The sequence below is a fragment of the Salvelinus fontinalis genome, chromosome 13 (genome assembly GCF_029448725.1).
Source record: "Salvelinus fontinalis isolate EN_2023a chromosome 13, ASM2944872v1, whole genome shotgun sequence".
Taxonomy (NCBI): Eukaryota; Metazoa; Chordata; class Actinopteri; order Salmoniformes; family Salmonidae; genus Salvelinus; species Salvelinus fontinalis.
In genome coordinates this window covers 7,686,689-7,704,318 of record NC_074677.1, presented here as the reverse complement: position 1 = coordinate 7,704,318, position 17,630 = coordinate 7,686,689, and the positions used below count along the sequence as shown (strand labels likewise).

The 17,630-nt window shown below is 43.9% G+C and overlaps 1 protein-coding gene across 1 annotated transcript; it reads left to right on the top strand.

Moving 5' to 3' along the window:
* Positions 1–5,519: 5,519 nt before the first annotated feature.
* On the top strand, positions 5,520–17,630 carry LOC129868017 (uncharacterized). The gene is made up of 3 exons (XM_055941585.1): positions 5,520–5,892; positions 11,645–11,749; positions 13,116–17,630. The coding sequence occupies exons 2-3, from the start codon at positions 11,656–11,658 to the stop codon at positions 16,835–16,837; spliced, it is 3,816 nt and encodes a 1,271-aa protein (XP_055797560.1). The 5' UTR covers positions 5,520–5,892; positions 11,645–11,655; the 3' UTR covers positions 16,838–17,630.

The window sequence follows — 17,630 nt, the reverse complement described above, 5'->3', positions numbered from 1 at the left end:
ACATCCTTCCTCTCTGAATTACTTTGTGTAATTCATCAATTAAAACGGTATTTATTTATTTATCAAGACATTATCAGCGGTGAGTGTAACCTTAATTACTCGTGAGTTCATCAATCCAGTAGTTAATTCAATCAATAATATATTTTTTGCATCATCACTGAGAGCTATCATGACTCTAAAAAGCCGTGACAGGCGCAGACACAGTTGAAGTTGGAAGTTTACGTTAGGACATCTACTTTGTGCATGACAAAAGTCATTTTTCCAACAATTGTTTACAGACAGATTATTTCACCTATAATTCACTGTATCACAATTCCAATGGGTCAGAAGTTTACATACACTAAGTTGACTGTGCCTTTAAACAGCTTGGAAAATTCCAGAAAATTATGGCATGGCTTTAGAAGCTTCTGGTAGGCTAATTGACATAATTTGAGTCAATTGGAGGTGTACCTGTGGATGTATTTCAAGGCCTACCTTCAAACTCAGTGCCTCTTTGCTTGACATCATGGGAAAATCAAAAGAAGTCAGCCAAGACCTCAGAAAAAAATGTGTAGACCTCTACAAGTCTGGTTCATCCTTGGGAGTAATTTCCAAACGCCTGATGGTACCACGTTCATCTGTACAAACAATAGTACGCAAGTATTAACACCATGGGACCACGCACCCGTCATACCGCTCAGGAAGGAGACACGTTCTGTCTCCTAGAGATGAACGTACTTTGGCGCGAAAAGTGTAAATCAATCCCAGATCAACAGCAAAGGACCTGGTGAAGATGCTGGAGGAAACAGGTACAAAAGTATCTATATCCACAGTAAAACAAGTCCTATATCGACATAACCTGAAAGGCCACTCAGTAAGGAAGAAGCCACTGTTCCAAAACCGCCATAAAAAAGCCAGACTACGGTTTGCAACTGCACATGGGGATGAAGATCGTACTTTTTGGAGAAGTGTCCTCTGATGGTCTGATAAAACAAAAATAGAACTGTTTGGCCATAATGAACCTCGTTATGTTGGGAGGAAAAAGAGGAGGCTTCCAAGCCGAAGAACACCATCCCAACCGTGAAGCACGGGGGTGGCAGCATCATGTTGTAGGGGTGCTTTGCTGCAGGAGGGACTAGTGCACTTCACAAAATAGATGGCATCATGAGGCAGGACAATTATGTGGATATATTGAAGCTACATCTCAAGACATCAGTCAAGAAGTTAAAGCTTGGTCGCAAATGGGTCTTCCAAATGGACAATGACCCCAAGCATACTTCCAAAGTTGTGGCAAAATGGCTTAAGGACAACAAAGTCAACGTATTGGAGTGGCCATCACAAAGCCCTGACCTCAATCCTACAGAAAATGTATGGGCAGCACTGAAAAAGTGTGTGCGAGCAAGGAGGCCTACAAACCTGACTCAGCTACACCAGCTCTGTCAGGAGGAATGGGCCAAAATTCATCCAATTTATTGTGGGAAGCTTGTGGAAGGCTACCTGAAACATTTGAGCCAAGTTAAACAATTTAAAGGCAATGCTACCAAATACTAATTGAGTGTATGTAAACTTCTGACCCACTGGGAATGTGATGAAAGAAATAAAAGCTGAAATAAATCATTCTCTCTACTATTATTCTGACATTTCACATTCTTAAAATAAGGTGGTGATCCTAGCTGACCTAAGACAGTGAATTTTTACTAGGATTAAATGTCAGGAATTGTGAAACTGTATATTTAAATGTATTTGGCTAAGGTGTATGTAAACTTCCGATTTCAACTGTTCTTGTGAAGCTAACACTAGCGCCACCCTAAAACCCCTCTTCAAATTCAACATAAACCTTCAAACAAGTACAGTACATTTGGAAAGTACTCAGACCCCTTAACTTTTCCCACATTTTGTTACGTTACAGCCTTACATTTTTTCCTCATCAATCTACAAACAATGACCCATGATGACAAAGCAAAAACAGTTTTTTAGTAGATGTTGCTAATTAATAAAACACACACAAACACCGTTTAAAAGTTTGGGGTCGATTAGAAATATCTTTGTTTTTTAAATAAAAGCACATTTTTTGTCCATTAAAATAACATCAAATTGATCAGAAATACAGTGTAGACATTGTTAATGTTGTAAATGACTATTGTAGCTGGAAACGGCAAATTTCTTAAGGAATATCGACATAGTCATACAGAGGGCCATTATCAGCAACCATCACTCCTGTGTTCCAATGGCACGTTGTGTTAGCTAATCCAAGTTTATAATTTTAGAAGGCTAATTGATCATTAGAAAACCCTTTTGCAATTATGTTAGCACAGCTGAAAACTGTTGTTCTGATTAAAGAAGCAATAAAACTGGCCTTCTTTAGACTAGTTGAGTATCTGGTGCGTCAGCATTTGTGGGTTCGATTACAGCAGGGGTGTCAAACTCATTCTACGGAGGGCCTAGTGTCTGCAGGATTTTGTTTTTTCCTTCCAATAAAGCCCTAGACAACCAGGTGTGGGGAGTTCCTAACTAATTAGTGATGTTAATTCATCAATCAAGTATAAGGGAGGAGCGAAAACCCGCAGACACTCGGCCCCCCGTGGAATGAGTTTGACACCTGTGGATTACAGGCTCAAATTGGCCAGAAACAAAGGACTTTCTTCTGAAACTCGTCAGTCTATTCTTGTTCTGAGAAATGAAGGCTATTCCATGTGAGAAATTGCCAAGAAACTGAAGATCTCGTACAGAGCTGCGTACTACTCCCTTCACAGAAAAGCACAAACTGGCTCTAACCAGAATAAAAAGAGGAGTTGGAGGCCCCGGTGCACAACTGATCAAGAGGACAAGTACATTAGAGTGTCTAGTTTGAGAAACAGAGGCCTCGCAAGTCTTCAACTGACAGCTTCATTAAATAGTACCCGCAAAACACCAGTCTCAACGTCAACAGTGAAGAGGCGACTCAGGGATGCTGGCCTTCTAGGCAGAGTTGCTCTGTCCAGTGTCTGTGTTCTTTTGCCCATCTTAATCTTTTATTTTTATTGGCCAGTCTGAGATATGGCTTTTTCTTTACAACTCTGCCTAGAAGGCCAGCATCCCAGAGTCGACTGGTGTTTTGCGGGTACTATTTAATGAAGTGGGGAATTAAGGCCGAAGAGTTCAATCTTGGATTCATCAGACCAGAAAATCTTGTTTCTCATGGTCTGAGAATCCTTTTGTCAAACTCCAAGCGGGCTGTCATGTGCCTTTTACTGAGGAGTGGCTTCCGTCTGGCCACTCTACCATAAAGGCCTGATTGGTGGAGTGCTGCAGAGATGTTTGTCCTTCTGGAAGTTTATCCCATCTCCACAGAAGACCTCTGGAGCTCTGTCAGAGTGACCGTCGGGTTCTTGGTCACATCCCTGACCAAGGCTTCTCTCCCCTGAGTGCTCAGTTTGGCAGTGTGGCCAGCTCTAGGAAGAATATTGGTGGTTCCAAACTTCTTCCACTTAAGAATGATGGAGGCCACTGTGTTCTTGGGGACCTTCAAAGCTGCAGAAAATGTTTTGTTACCCTTCCCCAGATCTGTGCCTCGATACAATCCTGTCTTGGAGCACTACGGACAATTCCTTCGACCATGGTTTGGTTTTTGCTCTGATATGCACTGTCAATTGTGGGACCTTACATAGACATTTACATTACATTTTTACATTTTAGTCATTTAGCAGACGCTCTTATCCAGAGCGACTTACAGTAGAGTGCATACATTTTATCACATTTATTTTTACATACTGAGACAAGGATATCCCTACCGGCCAAACCCTCCCTAACCCGGACGACGCTATGCCAATTGTGCGTCGCCCCACGGACCTCCCGGTTGCGGCCGGCTGCGACAGAGCCTGGGCGCGAACCCAGCCCAGCCTGGGCGCGAACCCAGAGACTCTGGTGGCGCAGCTAGCACTGCGATGCAGTGCCCTAGACCACTGCCCCACCCGGGAGGTGTGTGCCTTTCCAAATCATGTCCAATCAATTGAATTTACCGCAGGTGAACTCCAATCATAGTTGTAGAAACATCTCAATGATGATCAATGAAAACAGGATGCACCTGAGCTCAATTTTGAGTCTCATAGCAAAGGGTCTGAATATTTATGTAAATATGATATTTCTGTTTTTTATTTTGAACACATTTGCAAAAATGTCAAAAACTCTGTTTTAGTGTTGTCAGTATGGGGTTATTGTGTTTAGATTGATGAGGATTTGTATTTTATTTAATCCATTTTAGAATAAGGCTGTAACATAACAAAATGTGGAAAAAGTCAAGGGGTCTTTACATTACGTTAACTCTTTATAGTGGTTTATTGACATTTTAGAGGTGATAAGTTGGACAAATCGGGTGAAAAAAGCAGTTTCCCAACACAACATATTTTCCCCTTTCACTATTGCTCAGTAACCTTCACTTCCCCAGCCACCATTTTTAGCGAAACTCTATTACCTATTTCAATCATGCAGAGAAGGGCAGCGGGGAGGTCTCGTCATTGATTTTGCTGGAAATTTGAGAAATTGTACTTTACAATGGTATTCCCATTACAGTTGACTTTGTAGTATAAACAAATGTCTGCTAAGGTCAAGTGTACGGAACACTGTGATGTACGTTAGGTAGCAGTAGCTCGAGCTGGCACGTCCTTCCTCTTCAGGACATGGAGCCATTTCTTCAAAAGTTGTGGGTCCTTGGGTAGGCCGATGTTAGTTTACCGAGGAATTCTTCTTGGAGCCAATTCGTACAGCCTGACGCTATACAGTTTGTTTGAATTACTACTTGTTATTGTCATCTTCGTTGTCTTCACCTGACATCACTCTCTTCCATTCACTCTCTGCGCGACAACTCAATACCACGGACAATTAGCTGATTCCTGCCAGTGACGCACTGGCGTCAGTCGTTACTATGGCAATTAAAAATGGCGCTGACCGTAGCTCAACTAAACCTTGTTAACGAAGACGCTGTGATTCGAGAAGCAGATGCAGGTGAAACGTTTAATAAAACAAACATTGTTATTCTGTACCTACATGAATGTCAATCAAAACCTACTATGCAGTAAGGACAATGTAATACAGTTTATATTCACCTTCACCCATCAGTGCATGGGTGAAGGTTGTACTGTACTCAAAGTAGCATACAAAGCAGAAATACAATGAATCAGATCAACTCCATGACCACCAGTAGTCTACTGTAGCAGTCTGTATCCACTAGGATGAGCTCTGTCTCCAGTGTTACAGTTTAACAGACACAGAGACTGACTTGTAGTCATGTAATTTACAAGACGAGTGTTGGGGTGGTTTTACAAGAGAGATTTGGTCAAAGACAGTATGAAGATAGGGTAAAGCCGCTTCTTCAATAGAAATCCCAGATAACACTTGTAGGCGATGTCATGGCGACGTTGGCTAGCAAAGCTCAGACGTAGAGAAGCAAGTCATCGGATCTAATGGGCGTCTCACGCCGAACTGCGCATGTGCTGGCCGTCAACTCAAAGGCACTGCTTCGATATTAACTTGTTTTTGACGAAAATGAAAACGTGTCAGTTCATCACTTTCACGAGGTTGCTGTAATAACAGGTTCAACTACTTAAGAAATTGTCTCGAATCTAGGTTGGGCCTTTTGATTTCGAGAAAATTACCAACTAATGAAGATTTTCTCACTTCTCTCATTGACTTCTCAAGCACCAAACCTCGGCATGTTCTGTTTAGTCTATTTCAGAAGCGTTCCTGGATGTCTCGCGATGTTGCGCCTCTGCGTTTAGAAACTCTGTGATTTGGTCTATAAAACAGTGTGTAACACCCCGTCTACGTCTTGGTAGACACATATCATATTTATTTTGTATACTTGGCTTTTCTATTTTGAACGTCTGCTTGTGAATTTTTGTCTGTTTGACATCCATCGGCAAGTTTCGTTGTCTTAAGGTAGGCTACTAACCCTTATTTAATTTCAACTGTAGGCTTTAATGGTTGCTTAGCAAAAACCTTACTGGGCAATCAATAAAGCTACAATCCGTATTTGGTGAAACTGGCACGTCCGTTTGGGATATTACAACAACGAATAAGATACTTCAAACAAAGAACACCGTTTTTTCCCCCGCATCGGACATCATTGCAAATAAAATACCACTGCCGTACGCTCCTCTCCTCCGTTTCATCACTGGAACCATATCAACCAATCACCAAATTTAGATTCTTACTTTAATTGATCTTTGAGAAATAACATTGTCCGTTCCTCCACTTATTGGGGTCCACAGCTCAGGGATGGGACGAGGGAAATGTAACCCCTCTCGAATTCTAAAGTGTTCTAGATGCCAGGACTGATAGTCCATGGCATCTGCATTATAGTTTTAACCATGTTTTGAATCAATACATTGCTTTTTTTTTTACATTTACAAACAAATAAGCGTTTATTTCGGGTTCTAATGTGGTAAGACAATGGTAATAAGCTCATGACGTATTTATAAATTGTATTCTTAAAAAATTGATGGTTATACTGTGTCATTAATTTAAATGTCCAAAAACCAATCCCAGACTGTAGCTTTAATAATGTGGATAATTTTTCTGAACGAAAGTGAACCCTCGCGCTCTCCCAGATGCTTGGCTGGTGCGTAAATCCACCGAATTCAGACAAACAAATTAGGTCATTGTGTTTAGATTGATGAGGATGGGTAATGGGTTCGCACTCAAAGTTGTGCATAAAGCTGACTTCATTATTCAATGTTTGTAGTTATTTTCACTGCATCAGGGAATAGCGTAGACATACGTTTCGGCTTTACAGCCTTCTTTAGTGTTTAGGTACAACTTTATTTAAATTCAAAACAACATCTGTAAAGAACAGATGAGCAACAGGTGCTTCTAATCAGGGTTGGCGCTCATCTGCCAATCAGAGGTGTGGCATTTATCGTGTACCTGTATATAATAAATATGTGGGGCCAACTCATAAACGATATGGACAGTGTTCTTGTATAACAGTTCAAATGTGGCTTATAGGAAGGCGAGAACATCTAATTCTTCGTTTAAACCGTGTGGAGATACAGAATGTAATTTATTCATCCACATGGCTTCTCTTTGGAGTAATTTGTTGTCATGGTCACCTATACTTGGTGGATGAACGTTTTTGATCCCAACGCAACGCAATTCATTAATAGAATGATTGTGTTCTGTGTTCTATAAAGTGTCTCTCAACTAGCGAGGTGATATCTTGACGTCTAATCGTAGATTTATGTTCTCCAAGACGTACGTTTAAGGCGCGAGATGTTTTGCCAAAATATTTTTCATTACAATAACACTAACATATAATTAACTCCTTTAGTAGTGAAAGTTATACATGACTTTATCTCATAGGTCCTAGAAGTCTGAGGGCATACAACGTTTCCTTATTCCTTATAACGAACATTTCCTTATGGCGCTACAAGATCTACAGGGGTATCATCCTTTTATGAATGTCTCTTTTCTCTGACCACATCTGATTGAACCAATATGTCAATTGGTTCAATCATTATTGATCGTTTATAGGTGAATAAACAAGAACATATGAAAATGTTTTCTGTAAACTATCACGTTCAGTGATAGCCATAATGGCATCAAGTCTGTTGTCAATCAACATTGGCACATATTATTATCAGATTCCTCTTTAAACTCTGCCTTCCAGAATCCATCTTTTTTTTTTTTATCCCATTTTCTCCCCAATTTTCGGGGTATCCAATCGCTAGTAATTACTACCTTGTCTCATCGCTACAACTCCCGTACGGGTTCGGGAGAGACGAAGGTTGAAAGCCATGCGTCCTCCGAAGCACAACCCAACCAGCCGTACTGCTTCTTTAACACAGCGCGCCTCCAACCCGGAAGCCAGCCGCACCAATGTGTCGGAGGAAACACCGTGTACCGGGCCCCCCTTGGCTGGCGCGCACTGCGCCCTGCCCGCCACAGGGGTCGCTGGAGCGCGATGAGACAAGGATATCCCTACCGGCCAAACCCTCCCTACCCCGGACGACGCTATGCCAATTGTGCGTCGCCCCACGGACCTCCCGGTCGCGGCCGGCTGCGACAGAGCCTGGGCCCGAACCCAGAGACTCTGGTGGCGCAGTTAGCACTGCGATGCAGTGCCCTAGACCACTGCGCCACCCGGGAGGCCCCAGAATCCATCTTTATTCACCTATAAACGACCAATAAATCTATCAAACATATTGGTTCAATCAGATGTGGTCAGAGAAAAGAGACATTCATAAAAGGATGATTCCCTTGTACCTCTTGTAGCGCCATAAGGAAACGTTCAAACGTTGTAGGGGAGAGCGAGGTATGTCGTCACACTTTTCACGCTGTCTAACATTTACTGGGCACAATACATCACAATGGTATAAATATCATAACAAATGAAAGAAGGAAGTCTTGGGCACATATTTTGTATTCATTGCATCATCATATCTTATTTCAGTACGGAGTAGTAAACCGTTAAATAGAGAGTGTGCACTTGTGACAATTTGCCCCATCAGCGGGTAAATTGCCACATTGGATTATCAACAAATAAGAACACAACTAATTAATTGTGTATATTGATTTTAATCTGATGATGACTCTTCTACGACTTTTCTTTTTTTAGCTGCCTTCTTGTTCGTTGCAGATCCAGATTGTGACTTTCCCCACCTTGATTCCCTTTCTTCGGAAACAGCCTTTTGCTAGATTGTGCCTTATTCTTTTCCATTTCTAGTGCCTGCTTCACTGGTGCTGGGGCCTGGCGGGTTGGTTCTGGGGCCTGGCGGGTTGGTTCTGGGGCCTAGCGGGTTGGTTCTGGGGCATGGCGGGTTGGTTCTGGGGCCTGGCGGGTTGGTTCTGGGGCCTGGCGGGGCTGAAATGGTGCTGGGGCCTGGCAGGTTGGTTCTGGGACCTGGCAGGTTGGTTCTGGGGGCTGGCAGGGCTGAAATAGTGCTGGGGCCTGGCAGGTTGGTTCTGGGACCTGGCAGGGCTGAAATGGTGCTGGGGCCTGGCGGGTTGGATCTGGGGCCTGGCAGGTTGGTTCTGGGGCCTGGCAGGGCTGAAATGGTGCTGGGGCCTGGCAGGTTGGTGCTGGGGATTGGCGGGTTGGTTCGGGGACCTGGCAGGGCTTAAATTGTGCTGGGGCCTGGCAGGTTGGTCCTGGGACCTGGCAGAGCTGAAATGGTGCTGGGGCCTGGCAGGTTGGTTCTGGGACCTGGCAGGTTGGTTCAGCGGCCTGTCAGGGCTGAAATGGTGCTGGGGCCCGGCGGGTTGGTTCTTGGGCCTGGCAGGTTGGTCCTGGGACCTGGCAGAGCTGAAATGGTGCTGGGGCATAGCGGGTTGGTTCTGGGGCCTGGCAGGTTGGTTCTGCGGCCTGTCAGGGCTGAAATGGTGCTGGGGCCCGGCGGTTTGGTTCTTGGGCCTGGCAGGTTGGTTCTGGGGCCTGGCAGGGCTGAAATGGTGCTGGGGCCTGGCAGGTTGGTTCTGGGACCTGGCAGGGCTGAAATGGTGCTGGAGCCTGGCGGGTTGGTTCTGGGGCCTGGCAGGTTGGTTCTGGGGCCTGGCAGGGCTGAAATGGTGCTTGGGCCTGGCAGGTTGGTGCTGGGGACTGGCGGGTTGTTTCTGGGACCTGGCAGGTTGGTTCTGGGACCTGGCAGGGCTGAAATGGTGCTGGGGCCTGGCAGGTTGGTGCTGGGACCTGGCAGGGCTGAAATGGTGCTGGGGACTGGCAGGTTGGTTCTGGGACCTGACAGGTCTGGAATGTTGCTGGGCCTGGCAGGGTAGGGTTGGTGCTGGGGACTGGTAGGGTTGGGCTCTGAATGGGGCAATCTGTAACGTAGGATGGCGCAAATTCGGTTTCCAGAAATACATCCCTGTTGTAGGGTTGTACCCCAGCCACCCTAAAGCCAGCCTGAATGTTCAAGGGGGTTGCAGCCAGAGGATAGGCAATTGTCACAATCCCAGGAATGTCATAAATTGACATTGTCTTCCCGGGATTGTTCCTCATCCAGGCATCACATGCGGTGGTGATGTGCCTCTGTAGTGGCTGTAGACAGACCTGTCTACGGGCTGAAGCCTGTGAGAGCAATGGGGTGGGAATGACAGCATAATTATGCCATTTTCTCTGGCATAATTGAGTCCATTAATGGACAGATGAGACTCGTGGTTGTCCAAAAGGAGTAAACAGAGATCCTCCTTTGAGCACTTTGTATGCTCAACGAAATGTTTCAGGAAGTCAACAAAGTGCACATCTTTCATCCACCCAGAGAGATTTTCCCCTCCTTTGCTGCCCGATGATCCGGAAATTATCGCGGAAGTTGACACGGGGGAATATAAAATATGGAGGTATACTATTCCTTGTGGCTGAGACTGCACAGGCCAGTGTGACGAGGGTTCCCCTTTCAGCCAGTGTGACGAGGGTTCCTCTTTCAGCCAGTGTGACGAGGGTTCCCAGGTTCATCAACATTCCATATGTCTCCTGGTCCAAATTGATATCTCTGTAGCACTTCTACTACATTGTCGAAGAAAGCATGAACATTTTCTCTCTGTTGAAGCTACTTGCCCTGACAAGTCTAGTTTCCTCTGGCTTTCTCAGCGACGGCGTTGTGTGCCGCTTTAAGAAGCCTGTAAACCACTCCGAGCTGGCCTTTTTCTGCCCACATTGGCGCGAACTTCAGCTGGTGTGCCACAGCAAAACTGGTAGGCAAGTCTTCTGATCTCACTTGGCGACAGACCAAAATAAATGTCAGCTGACCTAGTAGTACACTGAACAAGCTGCATCTCCAAATCAGGTGGACAAAACCTGACGTGGCTTTGACTAGCCAACCACTGTTGTTGGCGTGGCTGTCTGACTTTCAACTTCTTCTCTGGTAACGTTTTGACAATACCGAGTCAGAGTACGGTAATTTATGTAAAAAATCCTTCACTGTATTCCTGATTGATTTGTTCTGCAGCCTCACTGCCTTTAACATTATGCCAGGTGGTGTGCTGTCATTCTCTGTCTTTCTTTTATTATTTCTAACCATCTTTCTTTCCTTCCCATCTTTCCTTCCTTCCTTCCTTCCTTTCTTTCTTTCTTTCTTTCTTTCTTTTTTCTTTCTTTCTTTCTTTCTTTTCCTTCCTTCCTTCCCTCCTTCTTTCCTTCAAAAACACATTTCCTCATTGCAATTACATATTCATGACAGGCTTATTATGCCCACCTCCCTGTCTACAATCCGTGTTGCCACAATGCAATTTATAACACCAGCATTCAATGCAAGACATGTTTATTTGTCAAATGTACATGTGCCTTGACCAGACGAAGTATGTTGGCCAGTGGCGTCATTAGGCCTGGGCTTCCGGGGCTTCAGCCCTGGATATATTTGGTCCAGTACCGACCCTTTTGATGGTATTATTTTTAAATAATATAAAATAATTTTTAAATTTCAGTCTCAGTTTTAATAACTACACATCACTTGCACTATGCAGTATTTATTTTATTTTATTACCTTCATTAAAATAAACAATCCAACGGAAGACTGGGAGACAAAAATGTGAGTGACTCAAATGTTTGCATAACATACTGTATCAGTGATTTTTACACAGACTGCAATGCCTGGGCAAGGAGCAAAAAAACAAGTATTTATGTTAACAGCCAAATGATCTGTTGAAATGTTCTAATACTGTGGCTGCTGAAGTAACCCCAGTACTGATATGTTTACAGAACACTGAGTCATGTCTGACTTGGAGACCATCGAGCTAGCCGCTCTGGGCCGACCCTTCCAGCTGGGAATGCTGTATGACTGTCGTAGAGATGTCCTCATCCCAGGTACAGGAAACTATTCCTCTTTGGTTTGGAGGTAATCAATATGCATTATAATGATGTCATAAGGTGAATGCACCAATTTGTAAGTCGCTCTGGATAAGAGCGTCTGCTAAATGACTTAAATGTAAATGTAAAAATTGACAGTGTTTCCGCCATGGAGTTGGATAGAGGGCACACTGTTCTAGCACCATTGAGTTGGATAGAGGGCACACTGTTCCAGCACGGGGAACACTGTTGAGGACTTTCACCATTTTAAAGTAGTTACTATGGATTTAGGAAGAATCAGCAGGAGGGGTCAGCCAATGAATTGCACTCCTGAGCAAACATTCCATAACTGCAGATGTAATTAAATCACCAACCTTGGCTATATACCTGTTCAGACTATACACACTCCACACAGTAGGTGGTGGTCTGCACCTTTACAGTTTATTTACAAACTACTAATACACTCATAGAAGTTGAAGACATTGGGGCCATACTTGTGAACGTAAGCAACCATTTAAATTTAAACAGTTTCTCCAGCTCAAAATGCATCTCAGCTCATAAAAATTGTTGATTTACTTGCATGTGACAGAACGCTAAATTGTAGCTTGTCCCATCAGATAACATGGCATACGTTAGCCCTATGCTAACCTCACCAGGTGGCAGCGATTATATTCTGTCTGATCCCTCCTGAGGACCCAGATTGAATTATGTAATCCTTCCTTAACCCAAAGGAAGTATCTCCCAGTTGACTACTTCAAAATGGTGAAAGTCCTGAATGGCGCTGCCCATGCTAAAACGGGCTTTTGGGCACTAAAGTCCGCTATGATGCTGTCACAGAATCAGCCATTGCAGAGAGAGAAGAGCTTTCTGGTGCATCTCTATGGTTACCACAGAGTAAGAAAAGCTAGAGGACGCACTTGGGACAAAAGAGTGATGGCAGGTTGTTTTTGAAGTGTTCAAATAGTAGTGATTCTGTCAATGGCAAAGATAACACTCTTTTTTTTTTCTTCTGAGAGTGTAATGTGGCACCATTTGTCCCTGTAGGGAACCATCTGAAAAAAGGTTCTAGATAGAACTCTTTCTGGTTCCAAATAGCACTTTTTATTTGGAACAAAGGTTCTATTTGACCTGAAAGAAGCTCCAGATAGAACCCATTTCCAGACTGGTTCAAATGGTGCTACAGAGCAGTCTTTACTTCTGAGTGTAGGAGGTGTAGGTTTTCTAACTATGGGTTGTCACCTAGAATATTTACTTTGAGTTCACTATTTACCTTGAATTAGTTATTTGAATGAAACCATGTTTACATATAGAAATAATTTTTCATGTACATGTTGGAGTATAATTTTCACAATAACGTTCTTTGGTCATTCTCTTTAAACTGCAGGTATCACTCTCTGGGATTCTGAGGTGTTGCAGAAACACATCAATGTCCGTCCACAACCGAACACTGACTTCAAAATCATTTCTTCAGACTCAACTGAAGACAAGTCAGAAGCTTTAAATGTGTCTGCATCTCTTGAGGCCAGTTTTCTTTGTGGCTTAGTCAGTGTGAAGGGTTCTGCTGAATTCCTACATGACAAAAAGACCTCAAAGCGTCAGTCTAGGGTTTCTCTGCAGTACCGTGCCACCACTCGCTTCGAGCAGTTGACCATGGACCACCTGGGGGCAGGAAATGTGAAACATTGTAATGTCTTCCAAGAGGGCTCTGCAACCCATGTGGTGACTGCCCTGCTCTACGGAGCCCAGGCCTTCTTCGTTTTTGACCAAGAGGTTTCCTCAGGAGAAAATCACCAGGACATCAAGGGAAACCTGCTGTGCACAATAAAAAAGATCCCTCTTACATCAATACAAGGGGAGGGAGATTTGAAGATGAGTGAGGAAGAGAAGAAAAAGGCCAATAAATTTAACTGCACTTTCCATGGTGATTTTGCACTAGAAAACAACCCTGTCACATTTGAAGATGCCATCAAGGTGTATGCTGGCATGCCAAGTCGCCTAGGGGATAATGGAGAACATGCTGTGCCCATGACCGTCTGGCTCTATCCTCTCAAGAACCTGGACTCTGCAGCTACCCAGCTAGTCAGGCAGATCAGTGATAGCCTGGTGCGTCGCGCACAGCGAATCTTGGACGGACTGGACAATACTGATGTACAATGCCAGGACATGATGAAGGAAGACATGGCTATTAAGTTCCCTGAAATCAGGGCCAAGCTCAACACATTCAGGGACTTGTGCTCAGAGTATAAGATGGTGTTCCAGAAAGTTCTCTGCAAGGTTCTTCCCAACATAAGAGGAGGAGGAATGGAGGAGGAAGTGCTGATTAAAATGCTGAACAGCAAAGAACGTTCTCCATTCCAGAATGACCTCATGATCACGTACCTGGACGACAGAGAGAGAGAGATGAATGTTGTCAGCTCTTACCTTGACATAATGAAAGAGGTACAAGTTGTGTACTCAAGCAGTGAATTGGATGGAATAGTGCTTGATCAAGCTAATGATTATGTTGTGTGTTTTGCATTATCCTATTTGAAGGAGAAAGAAGAGTATCTGGTAGTCCTGGAGAACTACTTGCTGGAAGAATCTAAAAGTGATTTTTCACTAATACCTTACAACCCCAAAGCAGCCGGGAAGACTACGGCAGAAAAGTGGTTTCGCTCGGGTGAGGTAACCACCCTAACCAGGCAAACCATAAATCTGTTCCTAGACTTCAAAGAGTCAAACAAAGGCAGAGAAAATCTTGCATTCTGCATTGCATCAATTTCAAACAAACACCTCACTGCGTCCTCCATCCATGTCTATGAAAGAGGGACACTTTTGAGTCCACAGTTTGAGCTGCCATCAAAACCAGGTGTTCCCACCATCAAGAGTCTGGAGCATGACTGTGTCCACTTGCAGGTCAACCCTCCGAACCTTGGTGTTACCTCTGTGGAGTCGTACCAAGTTTTGTACCAGGCTGAGCAGGCTGACTCTGAGTGGACCGTGGTCAAATCTGATGCTACAACTAACCAGGTCACCATCAGTCGTTTGGACCCTTACAAAAGGTACCGCTTTAGCTGCAAGGCGGTGTGTAGACCTGGTGTGAGCCTCTCCAGTGACTGGACAGAATACTTCAGGACCCGCCCATGTAGCCCCCCTGGACCACCCACAGAGAAAAGGATAGAATCGGGAAGTATCAGAGTGTACTGGGACATTCCTACCATGGTGGGAGATAATGTTGATGTCATTGGTTATGTGGTTGAATACAGAAAGAGTGTAATTGCTATAAACAACCAGATGTGGCACGCCATCAAAACCACCACTAGAGAGAGTGTACTGGAAGGACTAAAGGCTGACACTGCATACAGCATCAGAGTCTCTGCTAACTGTGGCAAAGCAGGGAACAGTGAACCCAGTCCTGAGACTGTGCTGACTACCCTTAGGGTCTCTGATCCCCAACCAAAGACAAGCAAATCAACCGGAGCAAAAAGTGAGGAATTCCTCACAAAATCCCAGAAGGTGGAAAAGGGCAACCCCTCAATCCATTGGCTGAATCTGGAACAGAAGTTGGGTGGAAATGAACGTTTTGATCAGTACAGATTTGGGAGGAAAGTTGAGCAACGGAATAACAAGGTGATATTGCTTCTGGGAGCCACAGGTTCAGGAAAAACAACTCTGGTCAATACCATGATAAACTACATTCTTGGGGTAAAGTGGGAGGAATGTTACCGCTTTAAGCTCATCCATGAGGTGACCAACAAGTCACAGGCTGAGAGCCAGACTGTGGTTGTGACATCATACGAGCTCTACAACCAGCCAGGTTTTCAGATTCCTTATTCTCTGACCGTCATTGACACACCAGGGTTCGGAGACACCAGAGGAATGGCTCATGATAAATTGGTCACCCAAAAGGTGAAGGATTTCTTGTGTAACCCTTTAGGGATTGATCACATTGATGCAGTCTGCTTCGTAGTGCAGGCACCACTTGTTCGTCTCAGTCCTTCCCAGAGATACATCTTTGATTCCATCCTGTCCATCTTTGGAAAGGATGTAGCTGAAAACATCTTGATGCTTGTGACATTTGTTGATGGGAAGAAAATACCGGTGCTGGAGGCCATCAAAGCTGCAAATCTGCCCTGTAAGAAAGACAAGAAGGGGCTACCAACCCATTTCAAATTCAACAGTTCATTTCTGTTCTCAAAGGAGACGGAGAGCAGCTCTGAAGAGGATGATACTGATGATGATCATAAGGCCCAGTGTCCAGAGCAATGGAGGTCAACTTTCAAGGAGATGAAGAAATTTTTCCAAGCACTGGAAAGCATTGAGAGTAAAGATCTGACCCTGACAAAGAAAGTTCTGGAAGAACGTGAGCTTCTGGAGAAGACCATGACATGCCTGACCCCTCAGATCACAGCAGGACTGTCAAAGCTAAGTGAGATCAAAAGCTTCAAACAGTGTCTGGAGAACGAGGACGAGAACATGAAACAAAACAAACATTTTGAGACCGAGGTAAATGTGCTGCAGGTGAAGAGAAGCAAATTAGCCCAGGACTTTGCGACAAACTGCAAGATATGTAATTTCACATGTCACACCTGCTGCTTCCTCCCAAATGAGGATGACATCAAAAGTTGTGCCGTGATGGATGATGATGGCAACTGCACCATATGTCCAGAAAAATGCTCTTCCACGGACCACGACAGGGAACAAGTCTTGTTGACATATGAAACAAAGACTGAGAAAAAGACTATTCAAGAACTGAAGGACAACTTCATGAAGGCGTGGGGCAAATCTATGGAAACCAAGGAGATGCTGGATAAGCTTGAGGATGAGTTTCACATGATCCAGGACGCGCTGATGAATTTGATCACGCAGTCTTCTGACTGTCTCAAGAGACTTAATGATGTTGCCCTGAAACCAAGCTCTCTCTCCACTATGGAGTACATTGACATACTCATTCGCACAGAGGAGGACGAACGCAAGCCAGGCTTCGAGGATCGGATCGTTGGGTTGAAGAAAATAAAGGAAGAGTCTGAGATTCTGGACAAGATTGCAAAAGGAGAAGATTTACTCCCAAATGAGCGATCATTCTTAAAGGATAAAGAGGATAGAGTGCAGGAGGTTCCAACATAAGTCAGGGATGTTGTCCTGCTAACATTATCTGGAAACAGAATTGGGTCTCCATTTGAACATTAAGCTTCCCAATGTTGTAGGAACATTTGCATTTGCTGGGAAGATCCAACTGAGATGTGAGGTTCATTGTATTTGTATTAAAACTCTTAGCCTTGTGTAAAGCCTTATGTTAATTTGTCCACCTCAGGGTAACTGAACAAAAATTAGGGCCTAGATTAAATCAGAACTCTATAGAAAATCATTGTTTTTGTTCAGGCAATGTGAGAGGTGTAACTGCATCAAATCCCTGAGTGGCTGTTCTTGCGGTCATTGTCACAAAGCCACACCCATCCTACCCATGTTAGAAGTTCAGAAGGAGAAAGTGTAGACTATATAGAAATAATGACACATTGAAAATGACTAAATGAAAGAATAAGGATTGATCTCATCCTAATGGAGGTGTACTGTGTATTACAACACACATTCCTATGTTCAAACTTGTCAAACGAATGCATGAGATTTCTAATAATGTGACTCAGTGCATCGAATGGTAATGTCCGCGATAGGTATAACGCCGGGAAACACAGTAACACCTCTGTCATCGCCTAAGGGTCTTTCTATAAACTACAGTACCAGTGAAGATTTCCTGCGGTGGACAACTTACAGATACAGCTGTTGATAACTAGTAATTGATATAAGGAACATTCAATACAATTCACAAGTTAATTTCACAAACTCAGTTTAACCCTTTCTCATGGTTGGTGTCTTGACAAATTTGTCCAAAATCGTGTGACATAAAACACTACATTTCTTA